Raw genomic sequence first — 14,506 nt, 5'->3', positions numbered from 1 at the left:
GCGTGGCCATAAAAGCTTGGGTCTACTGCATGGGCAGAACCCGGAGTGACTTCTGCAGCGTCATTGTCCTGGGTCCCCTGGCTCTGAGCCCCAGAAGGAGCTGAGAAGGTGATGAGGTCACTGACATGCTGTTTGCCTTAATGTACCACAAGAGTACAACTGCTCCCTCAACAGCCACTCAACAAGCACTGCCACCAAGTCACAGTAGTTTCCCTTTCTTTACCCTTCAAGAGTACCCAGGAGAGATGCACAATATAAGGGAGCAAACGGCAAGGTCTTTTACCATCTTCTTGCACGGGAGAGCCATCTTCTTCCCCTATGACGTCATTTCCCTAGGACAGAAGGAAGGGCTGGTGAGTCTACCAAGGCAGGTGGTGGAAGAGCTGCCCCACGGTACTGCAACCATGCCTGGCATGCCGAGGAGGCTCTGCAAGTCTGTGGGAGCCAGGTCTGAGCCACACTTTAGACACATACTTAGAATGGTCTGCCAAGAGTACCCTAGTTGTACCAGATATGGTGGCACATACTTGTAATTTGGGAGGTTAAGGCAGGAGGATTACTGTGAGTTTGAGTCTAGCCTGGGCTACATAGTAAAGTCAAGGCCAGACTGACCTACATGGTGTGGCCCTGTCTTAAAAAAAAAAAATAATAATACCCTCATTGCCAGGCATGTATATGTGTGTAATCCCAGCACTCAAGAGACTGAGGCAGGACTGTCTCCTGTTTGAGGCTATCCTAATCTATAAAGCGAGATCCTGTCTCAACAAAACAAAACAAAAAACCCAAAACATTGTTAAGAGCTCAGCTGACACTGAATTCTTCAAATAAATGTTATTTGTCCAAGAAGGTTTCTTCAGTACCCAACCCCGCCATCACCCCCAGCCAAGGCCAGCAGTCCCTTTGACTCCGGCAAAGGGTGCTGCTGAGGTTACCTCTGCGTCCTGTTCTCCGGCAGGGAGGCCAGCAAAGTTGCTATCCGGAGACTCTGCTGGCATCCCCTGCAAAACAGCAACACAGGCCCAGGGCACTGTTAGCATGGGCTCTCCCATAAAGCTGCACAACAGTGAATCCAACACCAAGCCTTCCTCGGCACAAAACTGGTGTCAGGGAAGGGTAAGATCTCCCCACAGCCCCCCTTCAGTCCCCCAGGGCTTGCCCAGCCCCAAGTGACCCCTGAAGCGCTGCTGGACACACATGCACCACCCTTCCCTTACCTCCCCTTCTTCAGAGGGGCCTCTGCTTGCTGCCCGGGGGGAAGGGAGGGGCTGTCCCTCCTCTTCGGTGCCAGGGGCGATGTAGGAGCCCGACAAGGAGGAAACTGTGTCCGTGCTGATTTGGGAGGATGCCATGGACATGACAGACTGGGCCAAGCTGCTGCTGGCAGGGTCTTCGAAAGAGGGGTTGGGGGAAGATGGGTCAAGGGCACTGCCGAGCAGAGCTGCACCCCTGCACTCAGGCTGCTCGCTCCCTCCCCACGCCCCACCCCAAAGACTTTGATTTCAAGTTTCCCGAGATTCTGCTCTTCTGTCTCGCGGAGCTAGATTTCAGCCTTGGGCCTCACCGTCTAGAGACATCTAAGTCCTCCAGCTAGGAGCACAAGGCCTCCTTCCTTTCCCACTGAGGCCACGTTAGTCCCCAGCTGAGTCACTGGCACATGCCGCTGTCCTCTGCTCCCTCATACCTTCTGGGGAGGAGATGGTGGAGGACAGCGGGGTCCCTGTGCAGGATGACTGGTCAACGGCCCCAGATGAGGACAGGGTGAGGTTCTCACTTTCTGGAGTTTCGCCACATTCCTGGGGGCAGGGGACACAGTAGGACATGGAGGAGGGACAAATCAAGTATGTAGGGGAAGGGAGTAAGAGCAGGGTGCTGAGTGGGGATGAGCAGGAAAAGAGACACTGGGAGGGACTAGGTCCCTCATTGTGGGGACTGGAGTGACGCGCGAGGCAGTGCTGCCTTCTGTCCTGTCAGCACTCCTCTTCAGTGTGGGTCTGGAGCAACGTCTCCCAGGGGAGGTGCAAACTTCAGTCAGCACCTGAGGCCCAGCATCTGCTGGAGCCTTACAAAGACTGCAGCTCTAGTGACACAGGTCACCCAGCAGCTGTGACACGGGGACACCCCCAGCTTCCCCAGGATTAAGAACAGCTTTTCTTCCAAACCAAAGGCACATAAACCAGCAGGGGCTCACGGCCTGCAGGCCTTTTCCACATGGAGGTCAGCTCAGTGGAACTTAGCAATCAATCTCAAAAATCAACCCCCTCCCCCATCCCAGGCAGAAGCAAAGCCCTCTCAACTGTCCCCTAAAACCCTTCCTTCTCCAGGCAGGCCTCCTTCAGCTTGGCTCAAACTTGGGCCACTGCAGCTTCCTGGCTTCATCAGGCGCCTCCTAATGCAGGCAGGCTGCGTGCATCTGCAAGTCGGGGCCTTGGGAGGCAGAGCTCTCACTGCATCCTGCCCACCCCAAGCCTCTACCTGGATGCTTCTCTTCCTTTCCAGCATTCAGCTCAAATGCTCTCTCTAACATATTTTTCTGATTTCTTCTGCTGAACAAAATGTCATACATCTCTATCATGACATTTTCTGGCCTCTGTCTGAAGTGCTCCTATATTTAAAACTCATTCTTTTAGGAAATGGGCAGTAACAATGTGCCACATACTGCTCCAGTATTTGAGTAGATGCACTGTCCTATCTAGACCTGGATGCTTGCAGACAGGGAAACTTTTACTGCCTCAGAATGCCCCACTGAATCAAAGCCCCACTAGCTCGAAGACTTGGACAGCAGCCGGCTAACACACTTTTGCTCAGTGAAGTCTGTAGAATCACAGGGTAGACAGCTCCATTCTGCCACTCCACCCACACTGGGTGCCAGGGATTTCCGCTGCTCTCCCATGCCCATGATCTTCCTCAGATTTCTACATAGCTCACTTCTCACTTGCTCTGCTCTCTTGCTGGACCACTGTTTCAGTGGAAGCCCCTCTTCCAGCCCCACACTCCCTTCCTCGTCTGACACTTGTCCACACGGCCTGGCTCATGTGCACTTGTCACTTACGTCTTTCAAGCTTCCTCTACCCCAACTCACAAGCACAGCACACCCTGAGGGCAGGACCTGCTGTGCTCTCTTACTTCTGCTAGCTCAGCACACAGAGAAAGCCTGGCAGAAACAGGCTTGGTATGCATGTGAAACAATGTGAGTCTCTCGAAGCCTTCACAGTCGCTGCTTGGAAGGTGGTGAACAGTGTCTGACGATGAACGAAACCAAGTGGGCCTTAGCGGCCAGGCCCAGGGAGAGAGAGGAAAGCGAAGCACCTCAACGGCATGCTGAGCGGCCGGCCTCTGAGAGAGCTGAGACTCTGACTCGCTGCAGGAGCGCTCTTCTTCCTCTTCATGCAGCACGGAAGAATTCTGCGAAATGGATCTGCAAGAGGCCAAGGGGGAAGAGCAGCTGCATCCAGCATCTACTTGGAGCTCGGAGCAGGCCTGACTCTTCTTACCCAGACTTCAAAGGCGAGGAGGAGGAGAAAAGGGCCACTAGGGGAGTCCTAGAGCCCAAGGCGAGATGAAAGGAGCACCAGGCACTCAGAGACCATCTGTTCTAGTGCCTTCCGGGACTTGCTGACTGAACTTGGGAGCATGGACATTCCCAGGTCTCAGTACTTCAACTATAAAACACCCCGGTTTATTCTGCCATAGAAACCAGGGCATAATCATGCCCCAAAGGATTTAAACGGTTTGGAGGTATGGTCACAAGGTTTCTTTGATCTTCGGACTAAGCCTTGCTCCCCAGGGGCTTGAGAGGCCTTGTCTGTGGTACTTACCTCCTCTTCCCTGTATCTCACTCTCTCCCCACATATACGAGAGAGGTCTGAGGAGAATTCTCTAAAGTACACATTCCATTGCTACCCCTTAGGGAGGAGTAACTATCCCCCCAAGGTTCGCTCAGGGCTGTGGTGAGACCGAACAGTGATGCACGATGGAAGGGTCCCTGTGCCCAGGGCCCAGATGTGATCAGTACAAGGATGGAGCAGCAGGGGAACGCTTCTGATCAAGGACCAGGACCGCACTCACTTGGAGAGACTCCTTTTGAACTTGAGTCCTTGGCTGCTGCAGTCAGCCAGGCGGTCAAGCGGGGAGAGCGTCCTGACGGGGGGCAGGTGGCCGTCACTGCCATAAGAAGGCAGCATTCCCGAGAGGTGGCCATCTCCAAGCACATGAAGTGGCGGGACTGCTGGCGAGGGGGTGAGGGGACCATTGAGGGCTTCCAGGAGAGACACTACTTCGTAGCCCGCTGGAATATTCTCCGAGGACTAGGGGAACCAGAGACAGGTGAAAAATTAGGAAGTAATTATTTTGTTTTATGGCATGATCACGTTTCCTACTGGATGCTTAAAAATGTTTTCTTTCCATGAGGGCTTGGAGGTCTGGTGAGAAAAGCTTGTGTACTAGACGCAGAGGGAAGGTAAGATTTCAGTCATACACTCCTAGATTCTGCTCACAGATGAACTTTATGTGTATTTTTTCTGGTAATAAGGTAAATCAATAATGACTACAGGAAATCTGGATATATGGCAAAGTAGAAGTGAAAACCACTGCCAACAATCAAGCACTCAAAATAACTTCTGTCAGTATTCCAGGGTATTGTCTTCTAATGCTTTTCTTTTCTCCTCATGAGCTATGGCAAAGACACTTAGTTTTTTTTTTTTTTTTTTTTTTTTCCTGACATATATGTTTTGAATAGTTTTAAACAATTTGTTGTTTGCTTTTTAAATTGGTCATCTTTTTTTGGTTTTTTAGTTTTTTGAGACAGGGTCTCTCTTTTGTAGTCCAGGCTGGGTTGGAACTTGTAGGGATTTTCTTGCCTCAGCCTCCTGAATGCTGGGATTATAGACGTGTGCCATCTGGCGTGAACATCTTTTAGAACTCTGAAGTTTTAAACTTATTTTATGTGGCCAAATCTACGGATTTTGCTTTTTTGAAGTTTTCATTGCTTGTGAGGTTTGAGTGCTTCTCCATAAAAAGTCAATTAAATAACTGCCTATACCAGCACTTGGGACCTGAGGCAAGAAGATCACTGTGAGTCTGAGTTCAAGGCCTGGCTGAGCCACATAGTGAGTCCAAAGCCAGCCCAAACTACACAGGTAGACCCTGTCTCAAAAAAAATTGCCTATAATTTATTCTAGGTTTTTAATGTTTGGCTTGCTTTGCTAGAACACAGTTAACTGTTACTCTACCTGGCATTTGTTATCTGAGAAGGGTTAAAGTATCAAACTGATTTTTCTCCCTAAATAGTAACTAATTATTTCAACATCATTTACTGAATACTAAAACTTTCCCAGCATGGGTTAATCTAGAGAAAGACAATACCTGCTACTCTATAACTGCAAAGCAGGTTCCATCCTAACCTGATCACTTACACTGAGACATTGAGGTTGGCTGTTTTATTGACTTGGCTTCAGTCACTGAAGCCATGGAATGAAATAAGGAAAAGTTATCTTCTTCAAAGATTCCATTAAAGATAGTAAATTGTATTCAAATTCAAGATAATCACCCCTTTGTTCTGCTTGGGGAAGTTCCAGAGCTGGACCCCACTGGAGAACTCCACAAGCAGATGGCTCTAGCAATGTAAATATTAACAGGAACCAAGTTCCCAAGGAGGGAGAGGGAGGCTTTAATGTCTACTATTGGACTTTCTGTTGTAATACTGGCTGTTTTAGTATGCTGTGGTCTCAGCCGGCCCACTAAATCCTCCAGCATGCTCAGATTTAGTTCCCTGCTGCAGTGTCCTGAGGAAAGGATGAGAAGCATATTAAAAAAGAAAAAGCTCAGCGAGAACGCCAGCATCCATTTGCTTCAGAGGGGCCCTGGTGCTGAGTCCAACTTACTGAATGCTCTTCAGAGTCAGACGTCTGGGATGAAATGATGGGGTTAAAGCTGGTGGGGGACAAGGGGCCCAATTTTTTCCTCATGGCTCGGATCTGAAGCAGTGCCCGGAACGCTGGGAAAAAGAAAACAGGCCATCAGGACATCCTGCTGCAGGATTAAGGGTGAACAAGAGCCCAGACAAACCATGATCCCTCCCACATTCACTGGTTTGCTAGGCCAGCAGTGACACATCCTGATATTCCGCAGAGTCCGTCCCACCCTCCACCTGCCCTTCCAGCCTGGCTCAGGACTTACGCAGCCGGCAGATGGGGCAGTTGTTGGCCTGGTAGCGCAGGGTGTCTGCACAAGTGTTACAGAGGCAGAGGTGGCGGCAGGGCAGGATCAAGGTGTCCCGGACATCTGAGAGACACACCACACATTCCGCGCTGTTATCGCTTACTTCATCCTCAGCCACCTGGCCAAGAGATAGAAATGCACCAGTCACATAAGGCAGCGTGGCTTAGAGCTGATACAGGTACTGAACACAGGACCTCCGGCATCCCGCTCTCTCACTGGCTGGGTCCCACTGATCCTGAAGCTGAGAACAGGTCCTAACACCCAAGTTCATCCTCTGAGGCCCACTGCTGGCCCCGGGACAGTGTGAGCTGAGGGGGCCTGGGGGCCCTGCAGATCAAGGTGAAAGGGAAGCGAAGACTCTTCCAGGAAATGGAGTTTGAAAGAGCTTCAGAGCAAAACAAATTCAATCCAGCTTATTTTTCTCATTTCCAAACTGACAGAGTGTGGAGACCTGAAATGAGGAGTAAGAAACATCCTCCAGGCCGGGACTGCCTCAGGCTTGCTGACACCCTCCATCCTGGCTTGATAGAGTGCTTCTCATCCTGCCTCCCAGGAACGCGCGTTTCAGGATTTTGCATGAAACTCACCTTTAAATCTTGTGTGTTGTATTTGTTTTCAATTCCATAGATCTCTTGAAGGAGGTAGCTAACCCCATCTACCTGAACAGCAAACAGAGAAGTTCAAGGACAGGCTGATTCTACTGAGACACAAGAGTGTACCCCGACCTGATCACGGTTACCCAGACTACTGATTCACAGCGAGAAACCCAAAGGCCTGAACAAGAAAAGGATACTTTTATTTACCTGTATTTTCTCTTTGAGAGAGAAAGGAAAGTCAAATGTTTAACTCACCCACAATTATATCCAATAGGGAACATAAAATTTCACAAATGCAACAACAATACTTATACAGCAGCTTTTTTTTTTTTTGTTATCGGGGATCGAATTCACAACTTCATGCTTGCTAGGCAGGCGCTTATGCTGCTGAGCTAAATCCCCAGCCCCCAGCAGCTCACTATTATGGACAGTTACGAAAGACTTATACTAGGAACACGATAAAAAGGTATGTATGAAAATGTAAGAAATGTTATGTAAGAAAATTTCACCTCAGATGTTTTAAAAATAAAAGAACTAGAGAGAAGAGAGAGCGACAGAGAGGGACAGAGAGAAAGAAAGAAGAACACAAAGAAATGGGCAAGGAAAAAGGAAAGAAAAATGTGAGTAGAAGGGAGATGTGCGGCCTTGAGGGAGAGGCCAGTGGTATACATCCCCTTGGAAGCCACATGTGGCAAAGTGTGGCCTGGCCTCTTAGAACCCGCCAAGGCCCTCTTCTACCTGTGCTGGCCTTCCCCTGCCCTTTAGGAGCCACTCCTCCCCTCTGCCTCATTTCTGTCCCTACCAATCCCCTCTTCACAGACTTAGCCTAGCTCTGATTTCATTTCACCCTCTTCCATGTGATAGTCTGCTGCTAGAACAAATCTAGCAATAGGAAAATAGATAAAACACTTTCTAGCCCTTTCGTCATTCCCAGGCCTCCCCATGAGGCAACTCACCAAGGTCAGGCCTGCAGGGTAAAGGTCTGGGCTCAAATGACATTACTATTATTATTTTTTTGTCTTTTTCTTTTTTATCGGTACCAGGATTGAACTCACGACTGCCTGCTTGCAAGGCAGGCGCTTATGCCGCTGAGCTAAATCCCCAGCCCCTTCAAATGATATTAACTAATTATGCTAAAGTGTGATGGACTACTTTTGATCTCATTGTAAGAAGGACAAGCACTTAATCTAAAAAATAAATAGTGTAGAATTTTAGATATCTATCATTCATCTGCAAGGGAGAAGGGTTTGTATCTCAATAAAGCCCAGCCTTGCCTCCCATCTTTTTGCCCTTAACGTACATGAGATGACCTTGTGCCTACCAAGACTTTTTTTTGAGACAGGATCTCACTATGCAGTTCAGGTTGTCCTTGAACTTACTTTGTGGTCCAAACTGGCCAGGAACTCGCAGAAATCCTCTTGTCTTGGCCTCCAGAGTACCGGGATTACAAGCATGTGCCATCATACCCTGCTCTGTGTGTGTGTGTGTGTGTGTGTGTGTGTGTGTGTGTGTGTGTGCGCGCGCGCGCTCTCATGTATGCATGCACCAAGGCTGTTGACACTGCTCTCACCATCTATGACACCTCCTCCCACCTCTGCAAAGAGTGGAAAGAAAAGTGCTGGCACCCAGGGAGATGAAGCATTCCAGCAGACAGGCAGATCTTGCTACTCATTCTGGAAGGGGCAAATGGCCAGCGTGCTGAACTTTAGAAAGGAATGGTAGGAAAAATTAAGCTCTAACTGACCCTGAATTGGACACCGATACTTTATCCTTTCACTTGAAACGTTTTTCACCCTGACCTTTTAAATAAAGAGTTCTCCCTAAACCTGATGTCGAGGGGCAAATCTTGGCCTTTCATTTTATAAGTCCTCTGCTCACATAACAACTGCCCCAAAATCAATAATTGTAGAACAACAAAACAACAAAAATAGGATTTCTTTCAGGCCACCTAAATAAACTTAACACACAAAACCACTGGCTTTTAAAGTTTTTTTCTTTGTTTTAAAAAGAAAGAGAAGGGAAAGTATTTGCTTAGCAAAGAGTAAAGACAAAGAGAGGGAGAAGGGGAGGAGGAGGGGCCAAGAGCCCCTGGTTCTCAATACTTACTACTTGTTTCTGTTTGAGGGGCTTCACACAGAAAGTCCCATCTGTGTGCTGCAAGGAAAGCAGGATGGTTATGCAGGAGAAAGCGAGGGCCATAGAGCACACCAGGCTCCCGGTGCCTTCCCCAACTACAGGCTGCTGAGCACTTGGACCGCAAAGATGGGGGTCTGATACTGCAAGGCTCTTGTAATGGTCCAACTCAACCTTTTTATTTTAGGAAGAGGTGACTGAGGCCTAGTGGGGGCAGGCAGAGAGGTGGTGGCAGAGCTGGACCCTGCCCAAGCATAGCCCCGTGTGATACTCACTGGACATTACCCAGCCTCTCAAACTAGACTATCCTGCTGTCTTCAGGCACCCTGCAAATGAGGGTTTCCTGTGGGAAAGAAAGGCTAAGCATATTGTAAAGTCACTTACCTTTTCAAAAGTACCCAGCAACACATGGCAATGGCCAAAATACTCTGAAAGAAACAAAGGCAAAGGGTGAAGAGAGTCAAACAGCACTCTCATGTCCCTCTCTCCCCTTTACCCACATAGCTTGCGAACCAGTCACACTGGGCTGCCATCAGCAGGGTGCATGTGTAACCCACCTCTTCCCATATGCCCGGGTTGCTGGGGACTGAGGGCATACAGAGCTGCAGCAGTGCTCTGGTGCCACAGCTTTTGCCAGGTGAGTGCCACAGAAGGGCAGCATACATGCAAGAGAAGACAGAAACTGCCCCTACCATCTCCTTCATCTACCACGGCGTGCACCACCAAAGGGTAAACCTCTCGGTCCATGTCAAAGCCAAGCTGCAGGGGAGAAGGGAAGAAAAGAGAAGCCTGAACGTGAGACGGCACCGCAGCCCGTGGAAAAGAAGGCACCACCGTGAGAGGCCGGCCTGGCCGCTGCTCCCTGCTCACCAGCCTTGCAGTTATCTGGGGAACAGAAGGCTGATGGGTTCCTCTTTAAAATTTCATGGAAGGCTGGGGATTTAGCTCAGCAGCATAAGCGTCTGCCTTGCAAGTGCATGGTTGTGAGTTCAATCCTTGGTACTGATAAAAAAGCAAAAGACAAAAAAAAAAAAAAAAATTCATGGAAGTAAAGTCCTAGGGCTTCTTTGGGTGTGGTTTTGTTTTGTTTTGTTCTGTTTTTTTCTCTTTTTCCTTTTAAATAATAAAAAAAAATGTGCTGCTTTGGAACAGAGGAATTAACAAAAGCTGGGTTTCCTGGACATGAGTGAGCAGGACTTCAAAGGCATGCAGAGCTCACAAGCATCTGGGGCTGGCCTGGGTCCTCAGTGGCCCCAGGCCCCTCTGCATCTCCACGAGGAACCCTGGCGGACACAGCTCACCTCTTCTTCAGCCCATTCCGAGGGGTCCACCGTGTGCGAGGGCAGGCAGAACTGCTGGCACACCCCTCGCTTGTAGTGCACGGTCTCTGACTGCAGGCTGTCGTCTTTGGGGATATAGCTGTGGGCAGGCAGTGTGGGAAGCACAGTGTGAATGCAGTCTGTCAGCTGCCCCCGGCTTGGGCCTGTCCCTGTTTTCGGCTAGCTCTAGCATCAAAAGACCTCCTTTCTAAGCCATTCCTTTTGTTCTTTCCCGGTAATGTTATTAAACCCATATATCCAACCTCCAAGCCCACAGAAAAGTAGTTTGGTAGGTTTTTTCTTTTTTTTTTGGGGGGGGGTACTGGGTATTGAACTCACAACCTCCTGCTTGTCAGGCAGGCACTTACACTGCTGAGCTAAACCCCCAGCGTTTGGTAGGTTCTTTAACAGCACCTTGAGGACCTAAGGGATTATGCTGCCACCTGCCATTGCACTAAGATTGCCCACTTTGAAGGGATGAGACAAAATAGTGCTTTGTAAAAGAAAATCTAAATTCAGGAACCAGATCTCATCTGGTTGTGGAAAAGGAATGCTCTCCTCCACAGGTGAGTTAATCAGACACAGCCCAGCATGGGAAGGGGCAGCTCACCTGGCAATGCCATTCTGGAACTCCTCGGTGGCCTGATAGTAGATGGTGATGGCGACTCGGGCATCCGTGTCAAAGGTGAACTCGACATTGTAGTGAACTTTAGCTCTGCCGGCCTCTGCTCCAGGGCTTTTCACTTCTTCAGCGCATCTAGGAAACCACAAAAGAGGCAGCATATCATGGTTTTAAGACTTACATTCTTTTTAAAAAACTTAACAATATGGGAGTCACAGTAAATCTTGCTTTTGCAGAAATATGTGTGCATCACTCTGTGGTCACTGATTCATATTTGCATCTTCATTCTGAATGATCACAGAGTACAGTCCTACCTTGCTTTGAAATCTGCTGTATTTGGTATCTGTCTGAGTTACTGAAAGAAAAACCTGACACTCACAATTTAAGGAAGGAGAGGTTTATTTTGGCCCAGGTTACAGTTCATGGTTGGTGGCTGCCAGACAGAAACAGCATGGCAGAGGGACAGAATGGAGGAAAGCTGCCCACATCACATCAGTGGAGAAAGGGAGGAGTCAGGAGGGGGATGCAGCCTTCCTGGTCTGCCTCAGTGACCCTCCTCTTCAGAGCAGACCCACCTGCTATGGCAAGCCAGCTGTCACTCTCACCATTCAGTCTTCAGAAGTGCTGCCTATGAGCACATTCTCAATGGAAACCATGAAAGTACTTGATGTATTCTGATGCAAAAATTTTGTCCTGGTACTTACCATTTGTTTGGTATTCTATACACAAGCTAGATCTTGTCAGATGTTGAATGAACCCCTTCTTGACAAAACAATTTGTTTGTTACTTGTTGGTTTTAGTTCTCTTTGTGCCTGACTCCTAGAACTAGTGAACAAGTACTGAGGCACCACTGTATTCTGTTATGATTATTGTTTTGTTTTGTTTTGTTTGTCTTTTTTGAGACGGGGTCTCACTATGCAGTTCAGGCTGGCCTTGAGCTCACTTTGTAGCTCAGGCTGGTCTCAAACTCGCAACGAACTCCCACCTCAACCTCCCAGTTGGGATTACAGAGGTGAGCCACCACGCCCGGCTCATGATTACTGTTGAACATTAGGTTAGTTCTGATATTTTACAGTCCTACGATTAACATCCTCATACATTTGCTAGCCCTTTTTAAAAAGTTTTTATTGTGGGGATTTAGCTCAGAGGCATAAGCACCTGCTCAGCAAGCATAAGGTTGTAAGTTCAATCCCCAGTACAAAAAAAAAAAAAGTTTTTATTTTAATGAAGTCTATTAATCACATAGTTTGAATAGTTTCCACAGGCTTGTTAAAAACCAGCAGGCCGCACTCCTTCCCTTTCCTCTTCTTCAGAGGAAACCTCTTCTAGCTGAGCCAAAGTTTTGGCATTTAAACCATGATCCCAAGTAACATGCTCAAGTTACTACTTCTTGACTTTCAGCTGTGGGCATCACCTTTTGATTTCCTGCTGTAGGAATGAGGATTTGTTCCTCTCCTCTGTTCCATGCAGGAGCCCCACCATCTCCATAGTGCAGCCACAATACCATAGCACTTTAGTGTTTTTATAATCACAGTGGTATGGACATTATATTGTTTTAGCCACAGAAAAACATTTTTTTCTTTTTCTGCTCAATTTTTCCTTAGTGTTAGCGCTGATCTTGGCTTTTTTTTAGTTTTGAATGCACACATCCCAAGTTCCAACCCAAACTCTCTGCAACCATTTAAACCCCTGAAGTGGCTCCAGTGCACCAGATGGCTCATTCAGGGTGTCATCCTGGGGAGGTCCCTTTGGGAGCCCCCTGTCTGGCTCCAACTTGGACCAAGGGCCTTGGCACGGTGCACAGCCACCTTCCAGGCCTTTTCCCAGCCTCCAGGGGCTCTCTGTGCCCCTGTCCCCTTGAAGCTCATGTTTCCTGCCTACATCTCCCTTTCCTGGGTTACACTTTGGTTTTACCTTTTCGTCTTCCCTTGCCTCATGAAAAGTGTGCTGGGGGACAGATGTTTTGAGAGCTTCCACTTCTCACTTAGATCTCATTGATAGTTTGGCTGAGCAAATAAATAATTCTAGTAATGAATACTTTCAAAAGGCATAGGGAAGCCTCCCTGCTATTTCCTTTGGCTCCCAGTGCTGCTCTCAAAGTGTGAAGAGGCTGCAATCACTGGCCCTTCTTCCTCTGAAGGCTCACAGGAGCCCCACTTTACCAGCCCTCGCTCTGGCAGCTGCTGGTCCCTCTCCATTCATAAGTGTGTGCAGTCTGGTTCTGCGAAAGGCTTTTAAATTATGTATGACATCGATGATTGCCTTTCTTCTATGTCCTCTGTTCTCTCTAGAACTGTTACTTGGATGCCAGGCCTAAATAATGTTGTTATTTGTATCCTTCCCTCTCTATTTCCATCACTGCTATTTCACTCCACTTTCTAGTGTGCATCGATTTTGTATCCTACTATTCTTTTGAAATTTTCATTTCCATCACGGTTTTTAATCTAAGAGTCCTTTTGTGTTTTCCTAAGGGCTTTGTGCCATCACATCCACTGAGTAAAAAGGCACATCTTCTCCTGTATTCGAGGCTACTAATGATGGTTTCTTCTTCCTGTGCAGCTTTTTTTCCAACTGATTGTTTTTCTTTCAGGGTGTTCTGTCATGTTACAGTCATTCTTAACACACTGAAGAATCATGACTTGCCTGCTCGTATTTAAGAAACTTAAAGCTGCCAATTAGAACTCTGAGGAATGCAAAGGGGACTTGGGGACCTTGAGTTTCACACTTCTAGGGCTGACCTGAGTCTGCTGAGGAACCGCCCATTCCTGTCTCAGGTTTTACATCCCCGCAGGTGTGATTCCAGATACCTATCTTTCTGTCTCCCTAAAAGGCCTGGCTTCTGGGTTCTAGGAGCAGACCGAAAGGCAGAGTGGGGGGTTTGAAATTCACATAATCTCTTGCTTTTGCCACTTAGTCTATCCCCGAGCTGTCCCTGGGTTCCCTGGGATCTGAGGGCCTGGGTTGAGCTCTCCAGTGAGAGTCATCTTCCAGACTTTTGCCAGGGTTAGAGAGGGACGCTCTGACTGCAAGGGTGAGACCTGATACCTCTCGGGCAGACCCTCTGCCAGCCTTTTGGATTGTAGCCTCCACACTGACTGCCAGAGGCACCTGGGGATGGCACAGTTTAAAGGGAGCACCTCTCAGCTTTTCTTTCTGTGGGCTCAGGATTCTGGTATCCTGGGTCTGTTTCCAGCTTCTACATTTTGTTGCTGTTATTTTTTTCCCATTCTCCCAATTCTTGTGATCCGTACCTTTTATAAACACTTTTTAAAGAATCAGTGGGCTTTGGAGAAGAAGCAAATATTCAATCCTTCATCTTCATCTGGATTCTGAGAATCAAGATTACTCTTTTCCAGCAATTTCAGAAAAATAAAACAAGGGCTGGGCTGTAGCTACATGGTAGAGATCTTGCCTAGCAGGCACAAGGCCCCGCGGTTCACTCCTCAGAATTAAAACAAATAAACAAGCAAACAAAACATAGTAACTCCTTTCACTGTAACATTCATTGAACATAAGATAGTCTCCCTTCTATTATCTTGTTCAGTTTCGACAACCACCATGAAAGTGAAGGTTAATGGTCACTTTACAGATGGGAGACCTGGAGCTCAGAGACTCACTCC

At 48.0% G+C, this 14,506-nt stretch overlaps 1 protein-coding gene across 4 annotated transcripts in view; it reads right to left on the bottom strand.

The window, feature by feature from the left end:
- The window catches only part of Rnf157 (ring finger protein 157), a 76,056-nt gene that overhangs the window by 7,686 nt on the left and 53,864 nt on the right, over positions 1-14,506 (bottom strand). For 2 of the 4 annotated variants that reach the window (XM_063242331.1, XM_063242329.1), the window contains exons 4-17: positions 10,875-11,021; positions 10,247-10,364; positions 9,638-9,704; positions 9,330-9,373; positions 8,919-8,966; positions 6,804-6,875; positions 6,175-6,334; positions 5,880-5,992; positions 4,066-4,304; positions 3,307-3,415; positions 1,682-1,793; positions 1,215-1,387; positions 933-998; positions 224-332 (exon numbers count right to left, since the gene is read on the bottom strand). In XM_063242331.1, coding sequence (XP_063098401.1) covers positions 224-332; positions 933-998; positions 1,215-1,387; positions 1,682-1,793; positions 3,307-3,415; positions 4,066-4,304; positions 5,880-5,992; positions 6,175-6,334; positions 6,804-6,875; positions 8,919-8,966; positions 9,330-9,373; positions 9,638-9,704; positions 10,247-10,364; positions 10,875-11,021 — 1,577 coding nt within the window. The remainder of the gene's footprint in view (positions 1-223; positions 333-932; positions 999-1,214; positions 1,388-1,681; positions 1,794-3,306; positions 3,416-4,065; positions 4,305-5,879; positions 5,993-6,174; positions 6,335-6,803; positions 6,876-8,918; positions 8,967-9,329; positions 9,374-9,637; positions 9,705-10,246; positions 10,365-10,874; positions 11,022-14,506) is intronic. The other 2 variants (XM_063242332.1, XM_063242330.1) reach the window with 1 other exon arrangement.

The sequence above is a fragment of the Cavia porcellus genome, unplaced genomic scaffold (genome assembly GCF_034190915.1).
Source record: "Cavia porcellus strain 051 isolate PalLab524CR breed Dunkin Hartley unplaced genomic scaffold, mCavPor4.1 scaffold_32, whole genome shotgun sequence".
NCBI lineage: Eukaryota > Metazoa > Chordata > Mammalia > Rodentia > Caviidae > Cavia > Cavia porcellus.
Note: the sequence above shows the minus strand (reverse complement) of the source record. Positions and strands in the feature narration are given on the sequence as shown.